The sequence below is a fragment of the Triturus cristatus genome, chromosome 11, assembly GCF_964204655.1.
Source record: "Triturus cristatus chromosome 11, aTriCri1.1, whole genome shotgun sequence".
Classification (NCBI taxonomy): Eukaryota; Metazoa; Chordata; class Amphibia; order Caudata; family Salamandridae; genus Triturus; species Triturus cristatus.
Genome location: NC_140594.1, coordinates 275,896,897 through 275,924,003, shown reverse-complemented (window position 1 = coordinate 275,924,003; position 27,107 = coordinate 275,896,897). Strand labels below are relative to the sequence as shown.

The 27,107-nt window shown below is 47.0% G+C and overlaps 1 protein-coding gene across 1 annotated transcript in view; it reads left to right on the top strand.

The window, feature by feature from the left end:
- Nucleotides 1–27,107, top strand: part of POLE (DNA polymerase epsilon, catalytic subunit) — a 241,781-nt gene that overhangs the window by 193,920 nt on the left and 20,754 nt on the right. The window contains exons 40-45 of the mRNA XM_085636412.1: nt 1,751–1,924; nt 16,062–16,187; nt 16,293–16,425; nt 17,125–17,308; nt 19,512–19,643; nt 19,800–19,993. Coding sequence (XP_085492538.1) covers nt 1,751–1,924; nt 16,062–16,187; nt 16,293–16,425; nt 17,125–17,308; nt 19,512–19,643; nt 19,800–19,993 — 943 coding nt within the window. The remainder of the gene's footprint in view (nt 1–1,750; nt 1,925–16,061; nt 16,188–16,292; nt 16,426–17,124; nt 17,309–19,511; nt 19,644–19,799; nt 19,994–27,107) is intronic.

Genomic DNA, 27,107 nt, shown 5'->3' with positions numbered 1-27,107 from the left:
TTCTTGACGCCAGAGTCCACGCCAAACTTCTGAGCGGTGAGATTGTCTTCTGTATCTAAGGCCAACTGCCATTAACAGATGCGACAAAGACACCTGACTTTTGAAGGTACACCGGTGAATCTGCTGACCAGCTGTATCAAAGGTGATATTTTACCTTTTGTCGTTTTTCACATTTTTCACTTTCTGTGCACCGTTATATGCAGTAGCTTAAAGAGATCCTGATGAAGGCCATGACACTAAAATAGGTCAATACAGCCGAAACATGTTGATCACTTTGGAATGTAGCCACCTATAATGATGACAGATACACCATTTTCTCTGTGTTTTTAATCCTGGCACCTGGCAGCAGCAATAAAACTTTTCGATAGGCTTACCTTCGTAGTTAGTTTTATTCACTTTTTTGCACCAGAGTTTAGTTAGCACTGCACTACCTCACGCACACTATTGCTCATACTGGGTTTTAGGTACCCCTTTCTTCACTTTGAAACACATCCCTGTGCTCCTCCCTCACAGCGAGGGCGTTGTAGCCCACGTTACAACTTGGTTTGTGGCATGGGAGAACTACTGCAAAATTTCCAGTTAAAAAAATTATTTTTGCGGCATCTGGTTGACAGTTGATTTTATCCTCCCACTTTTTGCCAATCTTCTTACGTTGTAGGACACACCATTCACTATCCTACTGTACTCAGTCGGCAAATTTAAGATCTTCGACAAAGAGCCCTCTGCCGGGGCCTGCCAGGCATTGCAGTGCAGGCCTGGCAAGGAGCATAGCCAAATGATCAAGTATGTCACCTTTGGGTGAATAAGAGCAACTGTTCTCAAAGGCAAATGCTTCTCAGGGTACCTGTATTGAACAAGGGATGATTTCTCTGGGGCTGAATCTCCTCGGAGCAGAATACTGTGATTTGACTTCTATACGTTTTAGGGCTCTGCAGAAGCACTTTGCGTTTGGAAAACTATGTATTCTATGCTTGACTCTGTTATGTCTATTACTGGTTGTGATGTAAGGTGAGTTGCCTTCCAGGGACAGTTTCTAAGGCAGCAGAACGCTTAATAAACCCACAAAGCATAATATTACGCATAATATTACACTGCGGTTGTATGATTTGTGCTGGAATGAGTGAAGGGAGCTTCAGTTGTACTAATCTACTCTGGACCTGGTTGGCCTGAGCAGTGTTAGAGATGTTGCATCATGTTCTCATTAGATGAAAGTGTGTGGTTTAAGAGTGTCCTTTTTTTATGTCAAGTGACTGCAGATTGGGTTCTCTGATGACCTATGATGATGTGCAAAGTTGTCTAGTCACAGTATTTCAGATTGATGTGAGCACTGAATGATCATTTTAGAGGTAAATTGGCAAGGACACAATCCAATAGAAGGGTCTTATGATATGGCTTGAGTTTGTAAGGTTGCATGCAGGAACTTTTATTGAGAGATGGGTATGAGCACAAATTGTTTTGGGCCGGTTTCATTAATGTGTGCATGCATGTTTCTGCAAAGACAGAAAAGGCTGTCATGGTGGTGACTTTGGGCAGTGGAACAGGTTGCCGTGAGCCATGGTGGATTTATCCATTGTGGTACATGGTGCTAAGCATTGCACAACTGTGTGAACTTGGTGGTGTAAGGACAATGTGTAAATTAGTGCTGCTTATTGAGACTGATGAGGTGTAGGTGACTTTCACTGGTTTTGTGCAATTTTGTGAGTTATAAGAACCCCTCTGATTATTGACCTATATGGATTCTCTCTTTCAGGATTCTGAAAAGCATGGTAGTAGGCTGGGTGAAGGAAATCACTCAGTATCACAACATCTACGCTGATAATCAGGTGATGCATTTCTACCGCTGGCTCAGATCACCTTCTTCTTTGTTGTACGACCCGGCGCTGCACCGCACACTGCACAACATGATGAAGAAACTCTTTCTTCAGTGAGTAAAATATGTCGATGATAGTGGGGTTGTTGCTTAAGTTCACAGAACATGGGAACACTCTAATGGTACCTTTTAACTAAACATTTGTCCTTCTCGCTGTGCTCCAACTTTTGGAATGCTCTTCTGCGACCTTCACGTGAGAGGGAACACCCATAGCTTGATCCAACAAATGGTGTATTGTTCCACCGAGTAATATGAGCTCAACATAATAAGTCGAAACTTGTTTGAAGAACCAAGAGCTCAAAATACCCTTATTCTCCTATTGTGATTTATCTAATTTGGTATGATATTTCAATGTGCTTCTTCCAAGTTTCTGGGGATCAGTGTAAACCTGCCTGCTGTCTCTCTGGTGTGTGAAATGAGTGCTATTGATTTTGGTCCAAGTAACATCTGTTCTGTTATCGTCAATATTCCTAGATATTAGACTATTTCTGTCTTCGGTTGGTTCCTGCAAACACGTACACAATGAGGAAATTACACAAATGATTTATAGAGAACACATTCAAGATTTTGTTAAAAATGCTGTTTTAAATGTTTTAAAAGGACAAACTGATCTAGAATCAACACAGATAGGCATTGCTCTGACAAGTGAAATTTGATAATGCCCCTTTGAGGCTCAGGGGACCTCCACTGTCTTAAACTGCAGTAACTTATGGCAGTTTTTTGTGCTCTGAAAACATGGATCTCAAAAATAATTTTCAAAGAAGCTTATTCCTTCACAAGTGCAATAGGACATCTGCTATATATAACATTCCTTTTCAGATTTGGTAGTTGATGGGCAACATTCATTCGTCAAGCCTACCGATGGTAACATGGGCTGTGATGCGATCAGTAAGATTATTAGTTTTGCTATTGATTACATTTTAAGTGGGGCACCATGAGAAATAAATTCAGTTAGTCCCGGCAGCAAGGTTCAGGATGTCTTTGGTCCATGGGGAGGATGTAGCCTAATGGGTAGAGCGGTTGATCTAAAATCTGGGGAACAGGGTTCGAGTCTCAGCAATGACGCTCAACATCCTTTGATTCTGGGCAAATCACTTAATCTCCCCTGCCTCACAAAAATGAATGTGTCCTTATGTAACGCAACTGGTGTTCGTGTAAAGCGGTCTGATACCTTTGGGTCAAGTTCGCACTATATAAAACTACAAAAAGAATTTTAAAAAATACCATTGTGTGGGATACTTTGTGATGGAATTGCAAAGCAAACACTACCTATGAAAATGTTGTAGAGGAGCAGGATAGAAGAAAATAAGCAAAGTTGTTATGTAAGATGCAAAAACAGACATATTGAAGAAATATTAAAAAACAAATCAAATGTATACATAGTGGAAACAATTGTTTTTTATATTTACTATCCATCTCTTCATGTGTGTAGCTTCTTTCTACATGGCCACATCATGTAGCATCGACAGTTAGCTCTTGCTTTTTTACAAAAACATCTCAGCATGACAAAACCAGATGCCTTCCAACTCAGTTGTGACTAAACGTTTCATATATGACTTGGTATTTCCTGCTAGTATGCTGTCATGCATGTGTTACATTACAAAATTTACTATGTACATAAAGTATCCACACTCACATGGGTTCTTACTCCTCTAAACAAATTATTCAAATGCATTACAAAGAAAGGCTGACATAGTTTGTCCTCAAAAAATGTCAAATTTAAGTAGTTTATCTTTGCCTTCTGGCAGGGGTGTTTTTTTATAATGGGAGAAATGCTAATGATTCCATGAATGGAAAGAAAAAAATATACAAGGCTGTCAACTGATGTGGGTGCTGCGGCTGGTTTTGAGGGTGCAATGCCTAGTCTTGTCGACGCCAATCATGGTTTTATGGGCCTTCAGCTCTGCCATTGCAGGCTGCAAGTTTTTTGTTTTTGTTGTATATTTAGCCACGGTTCAAGGCCTTCAAAATGTTTTGCATGATGAGGTGAATAACTTGGCCCCCTCATTATACTGATGCTGGACTAGATCTATCTATGAAGAATGCCAGAGGGCTAGATAGCTCATTTGAAATATAATTTGAATCTCTGCTTGGACCCTACTGAGGAGAGTGCCTTCTTTGCCTTAGTAATCTGTAGCTTGGCAGTTACCAATTATTATGGAGACCAAAAGACTGAGATCTTGCATCCTCGGCCTGCTACGACTGAGCCTTTACTGCTGTTCAGTGAGATCCTAATGGTTTCCAGGAAGAAGCCGAGCTCGGCTTCCCCGGTTAGTCACCTGGTAGCTGGGCGTCAAAGGCCAGACCTTGTAGACCTGGCCTTTCTGACTCGACACCCAATTCAAGATGGAATGTAATACGAGACTCCTGTACGGCTTGTCTCCCTTGCCCCAAGTTCGAAAACAGGACAGGAGCGACTGGGCCCAAGTCATCCTAGTTGCTCCGGATTGAGCCAGGAGAGTGTTGTACATAGCACTTTTGTGCATGAGAATAGGACCTCCTGTCAGGCTGCTTCTTGGCAAGAATCTCCTGTCTCACTACAATGACAGGGTTCTCCATCCAAGTGATCCACTGCCTGAAGTAATGGATGGCATCCTTGCTGCAAGGTGCCCTTCCACAATATGTATTTATGCGGGTTGCTGGGACATATTTGTGGCCTAGTTTGGTGTTTGCAAAATTGACCCCTTACAAGCAATGTTGTTAAACATCCTTTTGTTTTATGTTTGGTCCAGCAAGCCCTTTAAGTGAGCACTATTAAAGATTATTTTTGGACACTTTCACCTTTCTACTTTTCTAGGTGAACTGTCTTTAAGTCATCATATGTGATGAGATTTATTAAAGGTTTGATGCACATGTTCCCTCCAAGCACAGTTGTGATGCTACAGCCTGATCTTAACTCTCATGTGTATGCCCTTCGCGCCGATGCAGAGCTACTCACTGCGTTTCCTGACTTTGAAGACTATTTTCCTTGTTGTGATTGTTGGCTCGTCACGTGAGAAAAACTTCAAGCACTTCCAATGCAACTGCCATTTACCAACGTTTACCCGTACAAGTATGTGCTGGGGATTAGGGTGGCATTCTTGCCAAAGGTCGTGACTTCCTTCCACATTGGGTAATCAATTACTCCGCCTGCTTTCTTTGCTCCCCCTCACCCTCCAAAAGAGGAGGAGAGACTTCATTGACTGGACTCAAAAAGGGCTGTAAGCTTTTACATTGATCATAACAAGGACCATCGAGTGGACAATAGTGTTTTTGTGAGGTTCTCGAGCAATGAAAGGGAAGGTTGTGCAGGCGAGGACCCTGTCGAGGATTAAGATCTGCTACGCACTGGCCAAAAAACAGCTCCCTTAAGGTCTGATTGCCTGTTCCACCAGGGCTAAATCTGCTACCACTGCATTGGCTCATGCAGTACCTGTCCTTGATATCTGACAGGCTTTAACGTAAGTGTCCGTGATTATGTTCAGGAAGCACTACTGCCTTGGCACCTTGTTCAAGCTGGGAGGACATTTCGCCTGCTCGGTCCTGTAAGATGTTTTTGGTCTGAGTTCGCTCTACAGGCCACCTGGGGAGATGCTGCTTTGGTAGCTACTCTGCATGAGGAATCTGCATTTAAAAGTGTTTCATCAGGAGAACGTTTACCTTTGATAATGCTCTTTCTGTTGGATTCTCTGTCTAACAACAGATTCCTCACTGCCCTCCCTATTCCCTGTTCTGTGGTGTGGCCTCTTTTTTCATCTAAAAAAGGCCCAAGTTAGTCTTCAGTACATTGATACAAAAAAATATCAACGCTTTGCGTCGGAGGGCACAGAAAGGGAAGAGCAGAAACAGATGTCCGCCCTCAGGGGTGCCGCTTATATGCGGCTCCACTCCATCCCTTTCTGTACGGTGTGGCATCTTGAAGCCACACAGCGCCATTTAGCAGTGCACAGGAGCACTGATGTGTAAAAGGCTTTTGGGGTCCAGTTGGGCACATGGGAAGTATTCTAAGGTAAGGAATCTGCAGTTAGAGTATCCACCAGAAAGAGTGTTACCAAAGGTATGTGAACTTTACAATGTATCTCACTAGGCATATCTCAGACGTTCACATTACATGCTTACATTGACAAACCTTCCTCCCCAGCAAATTGAAAATATCATACACTGTGTGTGAAACACTCTTTGAGATACTCGATAAATAAAGCTGAAAGCGTATGTAAAACACATCAGTTATTTTCAGAGCCATTTCTACGGTTTTGTCATTTTGAAAAGAATGTACATAAAGATATATCAGGAACTTAATGGACCACTGTCGGCAAAACACATTTCTCATTCTACTAGGGGTATGGCAGCAACTGCTGAACTTACGAGGAATGTCCCTAACATTGAAATTTGCAAAGCAGTCACTGTAGAACTATTACACCATGTCATACTTTATTACGTAAATTCTGACATGAGGATCAATACCCTGCGATTATAGGTGTCTATGTGTAATGTTTTCACTTTACTAATTTCTCACTGGTCATTTTTTCCCTATGCTCATCGTTTACCTTCCATCTGTTAGGATGAGTTTTCTTTTTTAATTCTAATGTTGATGAATATCAAAGATGCTCCCATGACTTGTAATCTAGTTCTTCATCGAGGATTTCTTAAGGTTAATCTTTCCTCCTCCCCGTTAAATCAGGAGACTATCTGTAAATGAATTATTTACATCTTTACTTTGACATTTCTTTGACTCCATTTCTATGAGTTATGAAAGAATGTTTTACTAATTTAGATAAGAAAGATATGACATGCAGACTGAATTATATGTACCTTTAACATCTACAGCTGCTGGTCAAGTTAACTCCCTAGAGAGCAAATGCAGCTTCTCCACTGAGTTCTAATGAGCAACTAGAGTGCTTACATTCTTTATTTGAAAAAAGTGTGGCACACCTGAACGCCATTGTGATGGATTAGAAGCTATAAAATGTAAAGCCTTTCCTTTAGAGAAGACTGAAGTAGACAAGCATTGAGATATTAATGTAGACATGAAACCAGTAGGCTAAAAATGTGAGTGGGGCTATAGGTTTTTACTAATTTGATGCATAAGATCTTTTTTAAATGGCTTGAAAATAGAGATGTCTGCAGAAGTACAGCATCCCCTTTACTCATCTGTTTACTTAGCCTATCGATCTCCTCAGTTGCTTAACTCCTTAATTTTAAAATAGTAACATTTTGATATATCTAGATCTATTTAGGGTTGGCGACTGCCCACTTCAAAGAATTGCATCCCTTGTCAGGGTGAACCTTCATAGTAAATTAACCTGAGCTCAATCCCCTGCTAGCTATGGCACAGAGCAGGCAGGCTTAACTTAAGGCAATGTATAAAGCTATTTATGTAGTACCAAACAGTAATTAAATCAAAATGCAAAACAATAGACATCTCCAACCAAATTAGGAAAATAGAGTAAAATCTAATCTGGGTATGACATGCACCTGCACTGCTGTCCTGTTTTGTTAATCTGTTGGATAAATTGAAGTGTAGGGTCCGTGGTTAATCTCAGTGATTTGACTAATAGCAGCCGAGAATCCATTGAGGTTGGGTAGGTTCAAAAGAGACAGATCCACATTTTGCCAAAGAGATGGAAATGGATTCTGTTTTTTCTGAGTTTAAGAGCAGAAAGTTCTTTCCTCCAGGCTTGAAGTTGATAGTTAGGTTCTTAACCCCTTCGGTGCCACGCCCTTTCCCCCTCCTGTGCCGGGCGTTTCCCACGCGGGTGGGTTTCATGACGAGATAGTCTCGTCATGGGCACAGCGCGACCGTGCTCCATGACGAGACTATCTCGTCATGGGCACAGAAGAGGTTAAGGTGATGGCATGAATTTTTTATGTGTTGAGGCACAGTCGTTTACCAGTGTATTTGATTGTACTTTATTTGTAGAATTATGCCAGAGTTTCCAATTATTAAACCAAACAATTCCATTTAAATGTTGAGGAGGGTTGGAGCAATAAATGATCCCTCAAGGGCCCCATGTTGCATTCTGGCAAAGAGTAATTTCATGCCAGCATAATTTATAATGCATTATTTTATGACTGTATGCCTGATGGTAGTTTTTGGGGAAAGCTTGGGTGGCCAGGCAGGGATCGGATTATTTATGATGATAAGCCAATGAAAAAGGCAATAAGGCTGATTTTCGGATCAGCGAGGAATTTTATATCCGATGTCATAAGTCTGATGTGTTATGAAAAGTTACGACACAGACAGTAGGCCTTGCTTTGTTGTTACAACCATAGTAAAGCAGTCTTAAAGGTTGCAGTCGAGTATTTTGTTACATGCAGGGCTCGAAAAATCCACTCTCCCGCTCGCAAGCCAGATTTAATTAGGGCGAGCTATTTTTAGGTCCTACTCGCCCTTTCTGGCGAATAGGAAGACAAACTGACTTTTGACCTCTGTCTCTGAAAGCAGAGCAAATGTGACAATATAGCAAGATTTAAAGGTATCTTTATTGCTCACAAAGTGAATGAGCAATAAAAATACCTTTAAATCTTGTTAACTTGTCACATTTGCTCACAGAGGTCAAGTGCATTACAGTTAGGTCGAGTAGATTTTTTTAAGTTACTAGACCTGAAGGTCTAGTAACAATTTTTTGATTTTTCAAGCCCTGACTTGGGATATCACAGATAACTGTGGTAGATAGTTTTTCGTGTTGGTTATCCCCTACTAATCAATCTTGGGGTGTAAAAGATTTGTACCATGATAATCCTTTCTAGACTCTTAGGAGGATTTGTATATTGTATTGCCTGCTGTAATTTTGTATCATTTTTGTAATTGTATAGTACATATCCATGCAGAGAAGGCTTTGGATCACCAACTTTAACCATTTGTTATTCACTTTCATTTTCCACCCATGACAACATATTGTATGTGGGGGGCGGAGCTTGCTCGCAATGAAGATGGCCGCCTAAGGGAGAAGCTCCGCACGGCCATCAGTCTAATCTGTAATTATCCGGCATCTGAAGAGTGCAAGCGGCTTCGCTGGGGCCAATTTCAGCTCTGGAGGAGCCCTAGAACGGAATGTGCTGCCTCTGACCCCTGCACTAGTCCGGACGGCGGTGTGAGAGATCTCGGCCGGTGCGTACCAAGCGTAGTCCGGGAACTCTGGGCTGCCGTTAAGAGCTGCGGTGGCCTGATGCTCTGCCGCGTGGCGAAGACCTGAGCCCTAGTAACGGCTGGAGAGATCGGAGAAACAGCAGCAGAAAGCGGACCTGGGCAGTAACCCCCTCCACACGCAGTGTGGTAACTGAGGAACTCTAAAGCCAGCGGGGCGGCAGGACAGCGAGGGCCCGTGAAGGGAGCAACAGGGAGCGGCGGCGCTCCTGCTGAGTACTACGGAGGGAAGCAGTGGCCATCTGAAGAGCGGCAGCGGTGCTGAGAGTAGCGCCCACGGCGATTCCGCCTGCGGCGCTTTTGGAGTGCTGTGGGTGACGCCTTACTGGAGGAGCGACAACCTGGATCCTGGGGCAATAGGAGCTGCGTAGCGGGGCAAGTACGATCTGTCATTTTTGAAGCAGGAGAGACGGACTTCCCCAGCTGACTAGTTTGCCCTGGGGGCGAGCGCGAGCTGTAGCAGTCTGGTGGTGCCCCATCTCCCCAGATGGAAGGATGCTTTGCGCAGACCCCTGCCTGGCCACCCAAGCAACGTCGTAAGGAGAGTGTGCATTTGGAGGTGACCGGCGGCCTAGGTGGTGTCGGGACGGACCTGAGGAACTCGGAACGCATGTCGTGTGGGACGCTGCAGACTGGCCCCCTCTGAGCGGTTTAACGATGCGATCCACTGCAGAACGGATTGTGCAGGCACTGTAGATTGCAGTGCATTGGGTTGGAACAGTATTGTACCCTCTTCTGAAGGAACCTGTGAGTGGAGGGCCGCGCTGCGCCCCAGCTGTGGAGAGGTGACGCTAGTGGCGGTGGAAGCCAACCGAACTAACGAGCAGAGTGGAATCGGCCCCGACTGATTGTGAAGCGCCCCTACCTCTGCATGACTACAGCGAGGCACGCACTAGAAGAGAGCCTGTGACCTGAAGCCCTGCGGTGGCTGCTTCGTGGGTAGCCTAGTAGGTAGGGCAGTAAAGATGAAGCCTGGCCCTGACCGCTCCATTCGGCTGTGATCGTCGTGGCATAGTATACGCGGCAACAGCGGTGTCTGACCTGGGAGAGTACAGTTCTAGGCCTGGAACAGTAATAGAACTCCTCAAGAGATGGGCAAGGTTGACAGGACACAACCGAAACAAACGTTCGACCAAAGGAAGTCTAAGGGGCGGGACGCAGCCGCTGAGGATGGCGATAATACGCAGGATCCAACCCAAGAAGAAACAGACGGCGACATTCCTACTATGCTAGTGGCGATGGAAAAGGGTTTACAAAGCAGCCTTTCAGTCCTAGGCACCAAGATGGACTCCCTCTCCTATCGCATGGATAGAATGTCTGAGAGACTGGATAAACATGCAGAACAGTTGGACATGATGGAGCGCCGGGTCACGGAGGTTGAAGAAGCACAAACAACACTTGACGCCAGCCACAAACAATTGGGTAGAGTGATGCAGGTTCTGCAGGATAAAGCAGAGGACCTTGAAGCGCGGTCCCGGCGCACCAACCTGAGGATCACTGGTCTTCCGGAATCGACCCAGACCGGCAACATGGAGCAATTTGTTGAGAAATTGTTAGTAACACTCCTAGGTAGTGAAACTTTTTCGCCTATGTTTGTTGAGAGGGCGCATCTGTCCCTGGGCCCTCGCCTGGCACTCCCCGAGGCGGATTATATGGAAGTTGCTGAACCATCGGGACAGGGATTCGGCGCTGAAAGTCGCCAGAGACAAGCAGTCACTACAATACGAGGGTTCCACCATATCAGTGTTTCCGGACTTCACACTAAGGGTACAAGAAGCACGCCGACATTTTGCCCCCTTGAAGAAACAACTCAGGAAACACAACATAGACTACACCATGATGTACCCTGCTAGACTTTGTTAACCGTTGCTGCCAGTCGCGAATCTTCATGGACCCTGAAGTTTTACAGAAGGCCCTGAAGGAATGGTCTAAAGACTAGCGACGTAGCCCAGAGAGAGGCTCCTGTGAGGGAGCGGAAGGTGGCCGTTTGGACGAACAGGACTGAACATTGGACTCTAACTCCAGATAAGAAAGTCACTCACGGGGTTATCAGTGAAAATCTCATTTGTAATGCATGGGGGACATGTGTACTGATGTGATTTAGTTATTCCTAGTATCACTGCCATCAATGTTGGGGTACTGTAAGGATGGCTCCCGGGCGAGGGTGGTGCCTGTCAAGGGGACTTGGATAATTGGACGGAGGGCATATGGGCGGGATGGGGGTTGGAGATCCCATTTCTCATTCAGATGATTTCTATTTTGCCGATAGTGTGCGGAGAAAGGACCAGATTTGGGTTTTTCAGTTTTAAATTGTTGAGCGTGCTACCTCTGCCCGCGAGTCAAACACACACTTGGGGAATTGTGCCTTGGGGGTGGGGGGGGGGGGCGGGACCTCTTTGCTGCGTTGTTTGCGCATGCTGTTTATCAGGATGGTTCAAGAGGCATGTTTGATTGTATTTCGCCTAGGCACAGTTGGGAAGGCCTGGCGTGGGTGGGGGGCGGGATGGGACGGGGACTTGAATGACAGGACACTTTTAATAGACACAACTCATTACACATGACGATTGCACAAGTTGTATGTTCCTATGGCAGGCACAAATAGTCCGATAGTGCATGACCACAGGACAGCTGGTACTCCTCATAGGGCTGCAATAGATATTGCGCTGCTGCAGGAGACGCACCTTCCTCTTAATAGTCCCATGGTCCGTAGCGAGGGACTACAGGGTTCTATCCATGCAGCGGGATTTACCACACATGCCCGAGGGGTGCTTACATGGGTTCGCCCAAGGGCTTCTCTCACGCTAGAACCCTTGGTAACTGATGCAGATGGACGATATGTAATTTCCAAGTGCCGGGGACAGGGGCTGAACATGATTATGTTCAATGTATATGGCCCCAATTATAATAACCCCAACTTTTATACTGCACTGATAGACAGGGTTCGTAATTGTGGAACGGGACATCAACTCTGGGAAGGTGACCTAAACTTGGTTCTAAACCCCGACTGGGACCACTCGGGAGGACCGGCTAGGCACGTCACGGCGGTGGCTAGAACGATCACAGACATCATAGTCCAATTGGACTTGCACGATGTGCGGACGCAGAGATTCCCAGATAAAGGGGGATATACGCATTATTCAGCGTATCACGATCTACATACACGCATAGACTACTGGTTAGCTACCGGACAGCTGTATGGGCGCACACGGTCTTGCGAGGTTTTGCCCGTACACTTTCGGACCATTCCCCGATTTTATTAGTTTTGATGTCCCCCAGAAATCTATCCCCCCCTTCACTTGTAGGTTCCCTCCATACTCTCTACTAGACACAGTATTTAAGGCGGAGCTGGCTGAAGCGATTGAAACATACTTCGATAAGAATGTGGGCTCAGTGGAGAGCTTTCAGGTGGTGTGGGAAGCATTCAAAGTCTACATTCGCGGAGTGACTATGTCTAAACACTCAGAGGTCCTTAGGGCACTGCGTAAGAAGCTCGCCGATATGGAAACTGTATTAGCCAATCGCCTTCAAACTAGCGCTGATGACGAGTTACTGAAAGAGTTTAAAACCGAACTAGAGGAATACCATGACACCGCTGATGCGTAAATTAAGCACCTTGGTAAATCCGCCACGGCTCGCCTCTACGGGGAAGGCGAGCGACTGGGCACGGTACTAGCCCAATTATTAAAGAAATGGCGAGGTCATGCAGCCGTTTCTGAACTCAAGTCAGCCGAGGGAGAGACACTTACTGATGAAACAGCCATTGCAGAGAGCTTTAGACTATTTTACTCACAGCTATATACTACCCGCAGTGCAGGTTTGGAAGAGGAAATTTTAGACTACTTAACTCATATTAGGCTGCCCTGGCTAACAAACATGCATCGTGAATTCCTAATGCGACCCTTGGAGAAAGATGAAATACTTTTGACACTTGCAAGTATGAAACCAGGTAGTGCCCCGGGTGTTGACGGTCTGACTGTTGCCTTCTACAAGGCATACTCAGACCTGCTGATGCCGCACTTAGCTACACTATTCGATGATATGTGTGTGTCCGGTACTATGCCACCTTCGATGAGAGAGGTGATAATTGTATCCTGAAACCGGGTACACCCCCTGAGGAGTGCGCATCCTATCGACCACTTTCATTGCTTAATGTCGACACTAAAATCTTCGCAAAGATCCTGGCAAATAGACTGGTCCCAATGTTAGTGGCTCCAGAGCAGGCAGGGTTCGTTCGGGGTCGAAACCTTACTTACAACTTACGCATGGTGTTTGGTGCGTTTCAGCACACTAAGCCGGACACACCAGCGGTCGCAGTGTTTCTCGACATGGAGAAAGCCTTCGACTCAGTTGAATGGCCCTTCATGAGACAGGTGTTGTCGAGGATGGGACTGGGGGAGGTTTTCCTACAGCTATATTATGCGCCCACGGCCAGGATAAAAATTGGCGACCTGGTGACGGATCCGATCTGTATCCCTAGGGGCACAAGACAAGGCTGCCCGCTTTCTCCGATTCTCTACGCTTTGGTGGCAGAACCCTTAGCCTGTGCGCTCCGAGATTATCACAGATATAAAGATAGTCGTGTTCCGGGCTATGAACTTCTAGTCTCCACTTACGCGGAAGACAAGCTCCTATATATCCGTGATCCTGAACGTAATCTCTCATCTGTACTACGAGAAGTGGTACGTTTTGGAGGGGTGTCGGGACTGCGTGTTAACTGGTCGAAGTCTATCATATTTCCTCTTACCCTGGCCACAACCCAGTTTGAACCTGACTACCCGTTGCAGTGGACGACAGACTCTGTGCGATACCTTGGTATCCAGATACACTCGGACGTTGGCTTTAGGGAAAACTATGGTGTATTGGTTAGTAAACTAGAAGATGAGTTAGAGAGCTGGATCCGATTACCGCTATCCCTCCTGGGCAGAGATTCTATAATGAAAGTGGTGATACTTCCTCGCTTTCTGTTTCTTTTCACTAATATCCCAATGGTCCTTCCAAGCTTATTTTTTAAGAGACTCACGACATTGATGGTTAGATTGGCATGGGTGGGCAAACAACTGAGGGTTAAATGGCAAATTCTTACTTTACCTTATCACATGGGAGCACCTGATTTAGACTTATACTATAGGGCAAGTGCGTATGCTTATCTATGGATCCATAGACATCCCGCACCTGCACATTGAGAGCACAGTGGCTTCCCCTCGACCATTGCCCATGCTGCTCTTTTCGCCCCCAGATCGTAGGACGGGAATACTTGATTGTCAATGCGACTACACATGCTTGGCACCACATTTTAAAGTTACAGGCAGGAGCTATCCTGTACTGTCCGCTAGCCCCACTGGAATAGTGCCACTGGTTGCCTCCATGTAGAGATGGGGGAGTGGTTTGTGCGCTTAACTCAATAGAGGTCAGTACTATAGGTAACCTGTTTGCGGGAGGCACAGCGAGAAACTGGGAAAACTTGGAAATAAGGGATGCAACGCCCACCCGCCTTACCAAATTTCACAGAACCAGACACGCGTTACTTGGGGGGAGACTTAGCAGAACTACCTGAGCTGACCGCTCTTTCTTATGTTATAAAAACCGGTGAACCGACGAGAATAGTATTTAAAATCTACAAGCTTACCATGTCCTATAGGGAGAACTATTTTACCAAGGCCCGATTAGCATGGCAAAGAGATCTAGATAGGGAAATTGATGATGCAATGTGGACGTTGCACCAGTACGAAACGTGTTTCCCTCCATGGTAGACACCGGCTGATCCACTTCAAATATCTAATTAGGGTTTACTATACTTTGCAGATATGGCCTTAGGGAAGAGTCGAGATGCGAGCGTTGCAGCGAACAGGTGGCTGATTTCATGCATCTGGTGTGGTTCTGCCCGGGGATCGCAAAATTTTGGGAACGAGTCTTCTCTGAAATGGCGGCGATAATTGGACAGGCACTTATGCCGGAGACGGCTCTGGCTCTGCTGGGCTACTCTAAATCCATGCCTAAAGGGGTGCGCAGATTAGTGGACATTGGTCTGTTGATGGCCAAGCACAGAGTGGCGATTTGTTGATCGAGGGGACCGTTGCCTACGACTACTCAATGGGCGAATTATATGCTGTACTGCAGCACCAAAACGGAGAATTATAGCGACCTCCTCCCTACCCGTAATAGGCCTATGAATTTCTGGGCGCTGTATAGTACATACAGAGCAACTAAAGAAGGAGATGACAAATCCACAGGGTGAGCGTCAAGAAACAAGAGTGCCCAGCCCTGAAGTTTTGTAAAATAGGCGGTGGCCCTGAAGGAGACAGAAGATATAAGGTGGGACATGTGGGAGCACTGGGATATGTGACACACCATAAGCCGTATGGGAAACTTTAGGATGGGTGAGCAGCACATACTGCACTCACAGCCTAATGGGTGGTGTGGTACAATAATAACAAGTTATGGAGTAATACTTGCCTGCTGTACTGTTTGAGTTTATAATGCAAGACTGCAAAATACCACTGTAATTGCAATGTCATGAGAACGGGAAAGTGTCCTTTGTTTACTGTTTTGCTAAGTAATGTTACAATAAAATAAATAAATAAATAAAAAACATATTGTATGTGCAGTGGGTTAACCCATTTCCACCTTTAGCTATATAGCCATGTGAGTGGCAGCTTTGTGCCTTACACATGTGCAGGGCTGTCTGAAGTTGAGCGTTGGCTGGCAGGTCCTTTGATTTTCCATTTTCTCCTTTTATAGCACCCCTTTAATTTCTCTCCTTATTTATGTTTAATATTTTTTGTCACGCCTTGCAGCTGCTCATAGTGCTACCAGGCATCTCATTTTATCTACAGCATGCCACATCCCACATGGTTGCTGCTGTTCAATAGTTTTGCTGCTAGTGTACCATTATTTTACTCTTCCTCGATGGCTGCCACGTTTAGATGTAAAGTCACAAGTGATTGAAGAAGCACTTGCACACCTACAGGATTTCTGTTGATTGGTCCTTTGTACTCCCGTCTCAGTTGTTCTATCTTTTCTTGTCCTGCTCACTTACTCTTTTCTTTTGTGTTTCTTCTCCTTCAGGCTGGTGGCAGAGTTTAAGCGTCTTGGTTCTTCCGTAATATACGCTAACTTTAACAGGATCATCCTTTGTACGAAAAAGCGAAGAATTGAAGATGCTATAGCCTATGTGGAGTACATCACAAAGAGGTTAGTGGAGTGTGAGGTGAGCACACCTGGGTGCTTTTCTGCTTTACATGAGCAAAGTTTATTTCTTGAGTCACTAATTATGGTTGTGTTTTCCATTTTTCCCAGTATTCACTCACGAGAGATATTCCACTCGCTTACTATCTCCCTCTCCCGGTGCTGGGAATTCCTGCTTTGGATGGACCCAGCGAACTATGGGGGAATTAAAGGAAAGATCCCCTCCAACGTCCTCTATGGAGAGGTGAGAGACTAGCTAAAGGGCAGAGTGTGGATAAAAGTGCAACAATTCAAGGCTCCATAGAGGTGAAATAAAAAGTATGCTGGTGATGTTGTGGGCATGCGACATGGGTAAAGCTATCAAAGAATGAATGGAGGCCATCCTCCTAGAGAAGAAGGTCCTGGCCAGCCTGAGACCAAAATAACACCTGATGTATGGCACATCAAACGCTCCTACTCCTTCTTTCAGCCACTACTTATTTTGTTGTTTTTGATTCCCTTAAAAGTTGCCTCCTTGGACAGACATCGTGAGCGATACACCAAACGGAGTTCCCTAAAGTGTAACATAACACAGTAAGAGATCACACTGAGTTGTAGGAGTCCACATAGAACTATACTATAGCAATACTTGCTGAGGATGTAGCACTATGAATGAAGGGTGGTACTACGAATGAAGCAACACGAAAATGGGAAAGTGCTCCTATGGTTGTGGTTGAAGAGATATCACTACAGAGAGGCATAGTGACAGGTGTAGTTAGGGGCACGCGCAAGTGGTTGGCAGAATGGATTTGAGGATGACGGTTAAGGTATATCAAGGAATGACTTATTCAGTCCGAAATGAGATAGCTTAATTACTACATTGTGTATTAGGGCTGAGGAATGGCCACTTGATAGGATGGTTCTTAGTTTGATTATTACTGTAAGCTGTTTTGTGTACTTACAGCAGAAAGGACCGGCAAAGGTCCAGGGGAATGATGAAGGCAGCGAAGATGAAGAGGAGGCTGTTGCTTCGGATGGGGAAGAAACTGGAGATGAGGTTGAAGATTCATTGGAGAACAACTGGAACATTGTACAGTACCTGCCGCAGGCGGCCTCCTGTCAGAGCTACTTCCTGATGATCATCTCAGGTGATGTTCTACCCTCGCCCCTTTTCATTAATGGTTCTCATATGGCGCCACAAACCAAGTTATCGCCAGTGCCCAATGTGGTGCTCGCTGGGCCTGTTTCACTAGGTAGAAGGTACTTATTTTATACATGTACTACATTTTGGTAATCAATATGGAACACTGCGTCAATTGCTAATAAATCTATTTCTTTTAAAGGCTATTTATAGACCGAGTTCGATATACAATATGCATTAAAGACTACACTTTTTTGGATTATCAAATGGATTGTTAGTGTTTATGAAACGTACTGTTGTCCAGTGTCTGTGCCATATTTATCTGGATTTTTCAAAAGCCTGTCTAAACTGCTACACGCGATATAGGTCTTCCTCACAGACAATCTTTTGTATCCAACATAGACTTGCAGTGGGCTATGGGTTTGCCCCTTGCTTATGATTCGATGCAACGGTCCAAGGGGAATATCTGTGTATTTACGCTTGAATTGGGGAGGGTGTCTTAGTTTCACTGCTCCTGATTCCATAGCTTTTCTCCCTATTGTGTTTGTAGTGCCCAAAGAGCATTTTGGTCTGACTGTATTTTGATTTAATGAATTGTATCCTTCCACTGCTGACGTCGAGGGCGTGCATTATTGCATATGAGGGACCATTTTCTTTCCCTCGGTTTCCTTTTTCTGCCCCTTCTTCTGCCTTTTCTGCTACTACAGTTTTCTTTTAAATACCATCCAGGTGCCACTTTACCCCTCCCCCAGCTCCCTGTGTGTGTGTGCGCGCCACACTCCACTGTCAGTAGTTTATAATTTTTTAATGATTTAGAATCATTCCTAAATGGCTGCCCATGTGGGCACACAGCATTTTTCAAAATGGCCGTGCATGCTTGCACAGCAGCTATCCCGAAAATTGGACCAGTTTGTTCTTCATAAGAATGGCATCTTTGTAAACAACTGCACACACTGGAGGCTGATTCTCTCCTCTTGGCTTGTGTGACTGTTGCTCTCTAAAATGAACAAGACGTTAGCTGTGGAAATGCTTCTCCCCCACGTTGCTTAAAAATCATCATCAAATAACTGCCAGGAGGAACCGGAATGTAGGGATCATAAGGCGTGCCCAAGAACATGTAAACGAAGTCCATCACCAGACAACTAGAAGAGAAAACGATGCTTTAACAGTGCCACCAAGAACCAATGTTAATGAAAGGTGTTTTTGTTAAAGATGTGTTCGTTTTGATAATTCTTCCTTGAGGGTGCTGCTTGTAATTTACTATTGTATCTCCAGACTTCTGAATCTAAGTTTTTAGCAACTGAAAAAAGGCTTTTATGGGTCAACAGAGCAAATTGGTAGGCAAGATCCTAGTTGCTCTAGATGTCCCAGTGCTAACCCTGCAAAGCTCCTCCTTAGTAGAGTACCACAGTGTTTGATGTGCATGGACCAGTTCAACAATCCTCCCCCGTACCCTATCATATAAATCATCCTGCCCCTCCAGGTAACACGAGCCCCAGCTTTAGGCAATGAATTGGATATTGTCCTCCTTTGGCACTCTTAATGCCCACTTTCATCCTGCACTTGATTGGAGCAGTGAGACTAGTGCCATCTAGCCCAAAACATTCCTGTTGGACTTTCCGATATTTGAAAGTATGCATTTCTCCTTGCCTCGGCAAACATCTGTCCTTCTCCCCAAACACCCTACCCCTGTGCCAGTGCTGCCTTTCTTCACTTGTACAACCAAGGTCTGAGACCTAACCCGAAGACAAAAAGGGGAAAGCGAGAAACAGTCTTTAAATGGTTCAGAAGAAAGACTTTTCAAAGACTGTAATAGTGAGGGTGAGACGTATCATTCCTGGCCCGAATAGTTGAAGTTAGAAGAAACAATGTCTTTTCAGGGTCTAGGAGCTAGAAGATGGAGAAGATGCATTTATGACTAATGTTCATCCTTTCCATCCGGTCAATGGTTCTATAGTGGTTTCTAGCCTCAGCTGTTACTATCCATTTCCAGCCTGTGCTTTTCCCGGTTCTTTATCTAAGGCCTCTATGGTTTTGACTGCCTCTGTCTGTCCATTTCCTTATGCTTTTTCTGCCACTTCGTATTCTAAGTTGCACATGTGCTGCTGTTTATCTTTCATTGATTGATTCATAGTGTATTATCCACAGTCTCTAGTATACAATTGAGCCTGTCATCAAAACCATTCTCACGTAATCTCTCCTATTTATAGCATATATAGTAGCTGTGTATCATAGCATGCGAGAAGAGATGAGACGTAATGCCCCTGGAAGCACTCCAATCAAGCGAAGGCAGAACAGCCAGATAACACAGGAGGTTGAAGGAGAAGCAGGTGCTATGCCTGGTGGGTACTTACTGGATATTAGTTGCAGGCATCCCGATCTGGTTGTCTGTTTTCCGCTTCTCTTTTATTATAGTTATAAATATTTTTCATGTTGTCTTTTTTTTTTTTTTCCTCAACACTTTTTTTTTCCCCCTCAATACTTTCTCTCTTTTCCAGGTATGATCTCCTTCTCCCAAGATTATGTTGCGAACGAGCTGACACAGAACTTCTTTACCATCACCCAGAAAATCCAAAAGAAAGTAACAGGAACCCGAAATGTTACAGAGCCCTCTGAAATGTTCCCAGTGTTACCTGGATCTTATCTTCCTCTCAACAATCCTGCTTTAGAATTCATTAAATATGTGTGCAAGGTGAGATGGCCTGTTTTGTGTCTGTGTGTGGATGGAAGTGTATGTGCTTACAGCATGATCTTGGAAGGTAAAGGGGACGTTGAGTGCATGCTGCAGTGTTTTGTGTGCATCATAGGATCTTCGTTGAAGTCATAAACATTAGAATGTCCCCGTCCTAAATTCAATACACACTAATATAAACAAATAAATAACTAACACACACACACACCAATTAATAGTGAGTTTAAACGCTCTCCATGTGCTACCAGTAACATAGAAACACTGGCCACTTCATCCTATTCAAAATGTTTTGAATCCAATTTAAGGACTGGAACAATGTGAGAAAACTCCTAGAAAAGAACCGAAACCCCCTTTGCTGCTCTGCAATAGCTGACAAACCTGTAGAAATGCAGGGAAATACTGCCAAACAGCCAACTGTCCTGAAGACTTAAGAAATAGGCCCCCCGTACAGAATCCTGCAACCATCCCTACCCTATCCTGCCTGTTGCTGGATACCAAGAGTCCTTTTATCTGACTCATTCTGAGAAGATCTCAGAGCACTTCTGTGGTTTTCTAAACCCTGATTGTTCTTCTGAAAATTATATTTTCTGCTCCTGTGAAGTTTTACTTGCCTACTTTTTATGATTGAAGTGTTCCAGACAAGATGTTTGTTTCTCCACTCTTTTAAAAAAAAAAAAAAAGTTTTTAACACGGACATGCCCATGAGATGAAAGCAAAAAGGTACTGACATACAAGCCCTGTGTGTGACCTGTCTCCCAAACTCCCATGCTGTGGTGGAATGCTCCCTTTGCCAGAAAATGTGCAAAGGATCTTGAAAGATCGCGAGGGCATTCCCCTCAGAGGTAGATTAGAGTACAAACACAAGGACAGAAAATCAGGGAGGCGCAGGACCACCTTGAAGCAGCCACCGAAGGGGCTTCTGCTGTGTGTGAATATTCTGTCTGAAGGGACACACCAAGGGGGAGATCCAGAGAAAGAAGTGGGAATTGGTGGCACTGTCAGTCCCAAAACAGGCATTGGGCTCGTATGATGATGAAGATTCTGATGTCTACATGTACTGCTTACTGTCAAAGACCAGCTCAACACTGAATCCCCAAACTGGTGCAGATTCGCCCTCCAGGACACTATTAAGGACAACACGTGGATCGTCCGTGCATTCAAAGTCAAGACACTTGTCATCAAGAGTTAATCATCAAAAGCCTCAAGACACTCCTCAACGTTGAGGCACTCAGTTTACCCACAAATTGATGTCTAAAGGAAAGGCATCTAGGAGACTGTTCTTTTTGTCAAAATCTCCTCGGAAATATCTGCTTCAAGTGATCATAATTCATCTGGAAGATCAGTTGCAAACTCCACTGAAACCTTTATTTCTAAGAACGACTCTGAAGATGATAATTTTGTCAAAAAATTAGCTTAAAGCGAAACAGTCTTCAGAGAATGTTAAGGATCCCAAATGAATTTCTTCTTTTATCCAGGTTTCTGTTGACCCAGCTGGGGATACCCTACCACCGCTGCCTTCTTCCAACCTGCTGATGCAGTGTCCTAAATGAAAGACCTCTGGCATAATCACCTTCAGGTCACTTCGACTCTTTTTCAGGCACAGGCCCAACATCTTACTCTCAGGAGTCTTGCCTGCGGTTGATATTTCCACCTTCCAAGAGGTATTGTTTAGAGTGACTGCTAAACTAAACATCCCTATGGACACCTGTCCAATATTAGTTGTGAGATTGTTGAATCCCTGCAATACAGAGCTTCTTCAAGGCTGTTACTTCCATTTCTTTCTGACCTTTTAGAGATTGCAAATGAAAGGTTCTTGTCGTCAGCAACGTCTAAACTGCTACAATCCTACTAAAGTGAAAACCTCCCAGACAAGAGTCAGTGTTTTTAAGATTCAACCCCAAACCAGACTCTGTTTGTTTGCTATGAGAAAGCATTATGGTTCAGCCCAGGAAATAGCATTGCTGGTGGGTAGGGGGAGACAGGGTGCTTTGAGCAGAAAATTGTGCATTGAGACTGGCATGGGCTTAAAATAAGTGCTGCAGCTTTACTAGGCTGCCGTGATAAATCTATATGGAAGTCCATGAAAACGTATGTTGATGACCTTCCAAGGGCTAAGACGAAAAGCTTCCTGAAAGCTCTTGCTGCAGGTTTTCTGGCATCTAATCAAATAATGAATGCATCTATTGACTCCACAACTATTGTCTCCATGAAATACTGCCATGGACTTATGTTTTTGATAGATGCTTGTGGCTGCTTCTCACCTCATTGAAGAATGATGAGCAACAAAAAATGTTGTACCTATCATTCTATGGATGTCATCTGTTCGGAACACACATAGATGAAGAAATACAGAGGATGAAGACTGGTACCTTAAAGTCTGTTCGTCTGGAAGACAGATATAAAGATATTTTACAGATCTCTGTGCAAGCACGGGAGTGTGTCACTCATACCTTCCTCAAGGATTCAGGCCCATTTCTGGCAACTCCGAAACCAGCAGCAGAACCAACCACACCAAAAGAGGCATCAGTATCGCCATAGAAAGTCCACAAGGGGTTGTGGTACACAACATCAGCTGGAAACTGTCGGTGAATCTTAAAACAACTGGCAATGGCTGGCATGTAATATTTCCACTGTATGTCATTCTGTAGGGCTTTGGAGCAGATAGGGGAGTATTGCATACCATCTCAAAAAGTGGCAAAGCATGACTAGAATCTGAAAGAGACACGTTGGTGATAGATTCCTTACCTTTGAATATTCCCCAGGTGTCAGTCTGGATCCGGAAAGTTTTTTGCTTAGCAGTACCCCAGGTCGTGCGCGCCGGGATGACGTCACGGAGGCTACTTAGGCGCCACCCATGCGCGCTGACGTCGGTTCTTCCTTTTTCTGCGCAGATCCGGATTGAGCACGTACCCCGGTCTATTTTTTTTTTTTACCCCTTTTTTGAGACTTTGTCCCCTTCTCTTGTCTCCTGGTGCACATAGAGATGCCTGGCTTTAAGTCTAGTGGGTCTTGCCGCCGTAATATGTCGGTGGCAGACCCCCATGGTGTCTGCCTCTACTGCCTGGAGACCGACCATGACTACCGGGATTGTCGGGACTGCCGTGCCATGGCCCCGAAGGCCTTGCGGGAGCAGTGCTGGAAGTTGCTGGAGGTTCGGCACTCCTCTCACCACCGCTAGGGGCCATTCGCGGGACCGGAGTCGTCGCTCCTCGGATTCTAAGTCTTCACCTTCAGATTCCGGTAAGCGACGACATAAGAAGTCGTCGAAGAAGCGTGTTCGCTCTCTGATGTACCCCCGTCGCTCCCCGGAGGCGGACCAGGGGGACAGGGGCTCCGCCCCTGCGGCTCCTCTGGAGCCTGGGAGTCCCACGGCCTACCCGCTATACCCAGGTCCGTCGGCGACTCCCGAACAGAGGCAAGAGTTTCTTGCTGCCTTGGACCGCCTGTTTAGGTCTCGGGCTCCCGCCGGCGAACCTGCGGGCCCCGCGGTCCCGTGTCCAGATCCTGTTGACCCGGCAGCACCGCCTCCGGTGCCGGCCCCGAAGCTACTGGATCCAGCGCCCGCGGCTCCGGCGCCACAAGGTGCAACGCCGCTGGCTCCGGCCCCGGCGCTGCCCAGGGCTCTGGCCCCAGTGCTGCCCCTGGCTTCGCCACAGGCGCCGCACTGAGTGCCGTTTATCCCGCCCCTGCCCAGGTTCTCGGACCATTTTGTTCCGACCTGGGATGTGGTTCCGGGTCGGCCCCGGCCGGCGCTGCTCCCGGCGCCGCTCTTGGCGCCGCTGGCCCCCTCTCCGGCTCCGCTCCTGCCGCCGCGGCCGGCTCCTTCTACCCCGGAGCCGGATGAGGACTGGGACGGTTCCGAGGATCCCCTTACGCAGCAGTGTGACTCCGAGCAAGATTGGGTGGATGACCTTCAAGATGCGGGTGAACTTGATGTGTCTTCTGACCCGGGGTTTGCCTCCCCTCCGCCTACTATGGAGGAGGGCTCTTCCTACACTATGGTGCTGTGTCGAGCTGCGGAGTCTCTCCATCTCGACCTCCCTACGATGGCCCTTAAGACCAACCTCCTTACGGAGGTGCTCCAGACGGCGTCTACATTGTCGGAACTGCTGCTCCCTTTCAATGAGGCCCTTACCGAAGTCCTCTTGGGCACTTGATTGCGGCCGGCCTCGGGGGCACCGGGGGATAAGAACGTCGCTAGGCGTCATCGTTCGGCGCCTGGTCACCCGGCCTTCTTGACCACTCACCCCACGCCTGAGAGCCTGGTCATTCAGGCCTTGACGTCACAGAGTGCCTTTCCCACGGCTCCGCTGGATAAGGACTCTAAGAAGCTGGACCAATATGGCAAGAGGCTGTTCTCCTCGGCCAGCTTGGGGTTGCGGTCGGTTAATACCGCCTGCTTGTTGGGCCGTTACTCCCACGCCGTGTGGGATACAGTAGCAGAGGTCCTGCCTCAGTGTTCTGAGGAGGTCCAGGCCGTCCTTTCCCAAGCGATTGCGGAGGGCAAGGATGCGGCAAAGTTTGCTATCAGGTGTGGTCTGGACACGGCTGATTCCTTGGGCAGGGTGATTTCCACGATTGTGGCATTGCGGCGCCATGCCTGGTTACGGTCTACCGGGTTCTCGCTTTATGTCCAGAGCTCGCTCGTGGACATGCCCTTTGATGGCTCTCACCTCTTTGGCGACAAGGCGGACAGCGTCCTGGAGCGCTTTAAGGACTCGCGGGCTACGGCTAAGTCTTTGGGCCTTTCCACTAAGAGCCCTGCCACGCCTGGGTTTCGTTCCTTTCGTGGCCAGGGTAAAGGCGCCCAGACGCGCTCCTCCACAAAGCCTGTGCAGAACCTGCCTCGCCGTGGTCGCAAACGTGGCTTCCGCAGGGGCGAGTCTGGTAACCAGCGGGTGGGGCAGTCCTCCTCCCCACCCGCTGCTTCCACCTCCAAGCCTTCCTAATCCAAGCTTCAGGGGGCACCCCATGCCAGTAGGGGGCAGGGTCCGTCACCACCTCCACCACTGGCGCGGTATCACTTCGGACAAGTGGGTGCTGCAGATAATCTGCCAAGGTTACTCGCTCCCCTTTCTGTCCTCCTCTCCAGCCATGGCACCTCGGTACCACCGCATGTCTGGGGATCATTTGGCTCTTCTCCGTCAGGAAGTCACGGCCCTCCCGGCCAAGGGGGCCATCGAGTACGTTCCCGATCAGGAAGTAGGGAGTGGTTGCTATTCCCACTACTTTCTGGTCCCCAAGAAGGACAAGGGGGGGCCTGTGCCCCATCATAGACCTCTGGACGTCAATCGCTTCCTCAGGAAGGAGAAGTTCAAGATGCTGACTCTGGCTCAGGTCCTTTCTGCCCTGCACCCTGGAGACTAGATGGTAGCATTGAACTTGCAGGACGCTTATTTTCACATTCCCGTCCTGCCGGCCCACCGGCATTACCTGCAGTTCACGGTAGGCCAGGAGCATTTTCAGTTTACCGTGCTCCCCTTCGGCCTTACCAGCGCCCCTCGGGTGTTCACAAAAGTGATGGCGGTGGTCGCAGCTCATCTGCGCAGGTCAGGGGTGTCAGTCTTCCCCTACCTCGACGACTGGCTGTTGAAGGCGGGCTTGCCCCAGGCAGTCGTTTCCCACCTCCAGACTACGGCCGACCTCCTGCATCTGCTGGGGTTCTCCATCAATGTGCTGAAGTCGCACCTGAGTCCCTCTCAAAGCTCCCTTTCATCGGAGCGGTTCTGGATTTGACGCTGTTTCGGGTTTATCCTCCCGAACAGCGAGTCTGGGATATTCAGGCTATGGTTCCGCTCTTTCAGCCTCTATCCCGGGTTTCGTCAGGATGACCCTTCGGCTTCTGGGCCTGATGGCCTCCTGCATCCTGCTGGTGCCGCATGCCAGATGGCATATGCGGGCTCTGGAGTGGGACCTGAAGTTTCAGTGGGCACAGCATCGGGGCAACCTGTCTGATCTCGTCCAGATCTCGGAGGGCGCTGCACGACAGTTGCAGTGGTGGCTCACGGATCGCGATTGGGTCTGTGGCAGATCCCTCTCCCTTCCCTAACCGGAGCACACAGTAGTGATGGATGCGTCCCTCCTGGGTATGGGAGGCCACATGGGAGGGGCGGAGATCAGAGGCCTCTGGTCTCCGGTGGAGTCCCGGCTCCATATCAACCTTCTGGAGCTGCGGGCGATCCGGCTTGCACTGAAGGCATTCCTTCTCTCTGTCCGGGGAAGTGTAGTGCAGGTGTTCATGGACACCACCACTGCCATGTGGTATTGCAACAAACGGGGTGGGTTGGGGTCGTGGACCCTATGTCAGGAGGCTCTGCGCCTCTGGACATGGCTCAGACATCAAGGCATTACCTTGGTGGTTCAACACCTGACAGGTTCTCCGAACGCCAGGGTGGACGAACTGAGCCGCCGGTGCATGGTGGATCACGAGTGGCGTCTGAACTTGGATGTGGCGCAAGGTTTCTTTCTGCGATGGGGAGCGCCTTGGTTAGATCTATTCGCCACCGAAGAGAATGCGTAATGTCATCAGTTCTGCGCGTTGGAATTTCCAAGACAGCACTCGCTCGGAGACGCTTTTCGTCTTGAGTGGAGCTGCGGTCTGTTGTACGCCTTTCCGCCTATACCACTTCTGCCCAGAGTGCTGAAGAAGATCAGGCGCGACCGAGCCCAAGTTATTCTGGTTGCTCCGGACTGGGCACGAAGAGTATGGTATCCCGAGCTACTCAGTATGAGCATCTATCCCCCGTTCCGTCTGCCTTTCCGGGAGGATCTTCTGTCGCGGCAGCAGGGGAGCGTCCTCCACCCAAACCTGTCCAGCCTCCACCTCCATGCTTGGAGACTGAGCGGCGACAGTTGACACCTTTCGATCTTCCTCCCGAAGTCTGTGATGTCCTCTTGGCAGCCAGGCGTCCCTCCACTAAAACTGTGTACGCCGGTAGGTGGAACAGATTTGTGGCATGGTGCACAGCTAAGACTGTGGATCCCCTTTCTGCCCCTCTTTCTGAGGTTCTTCTGTTCCTTCTCTCTTTGGCCAAGCAGGGCTCTGCTCTGGGCACTGTTAAAGGTTATCTTTCGGCCACTTCTGCCTTTCTACGGCTTCCAGATCAGCCTTCTC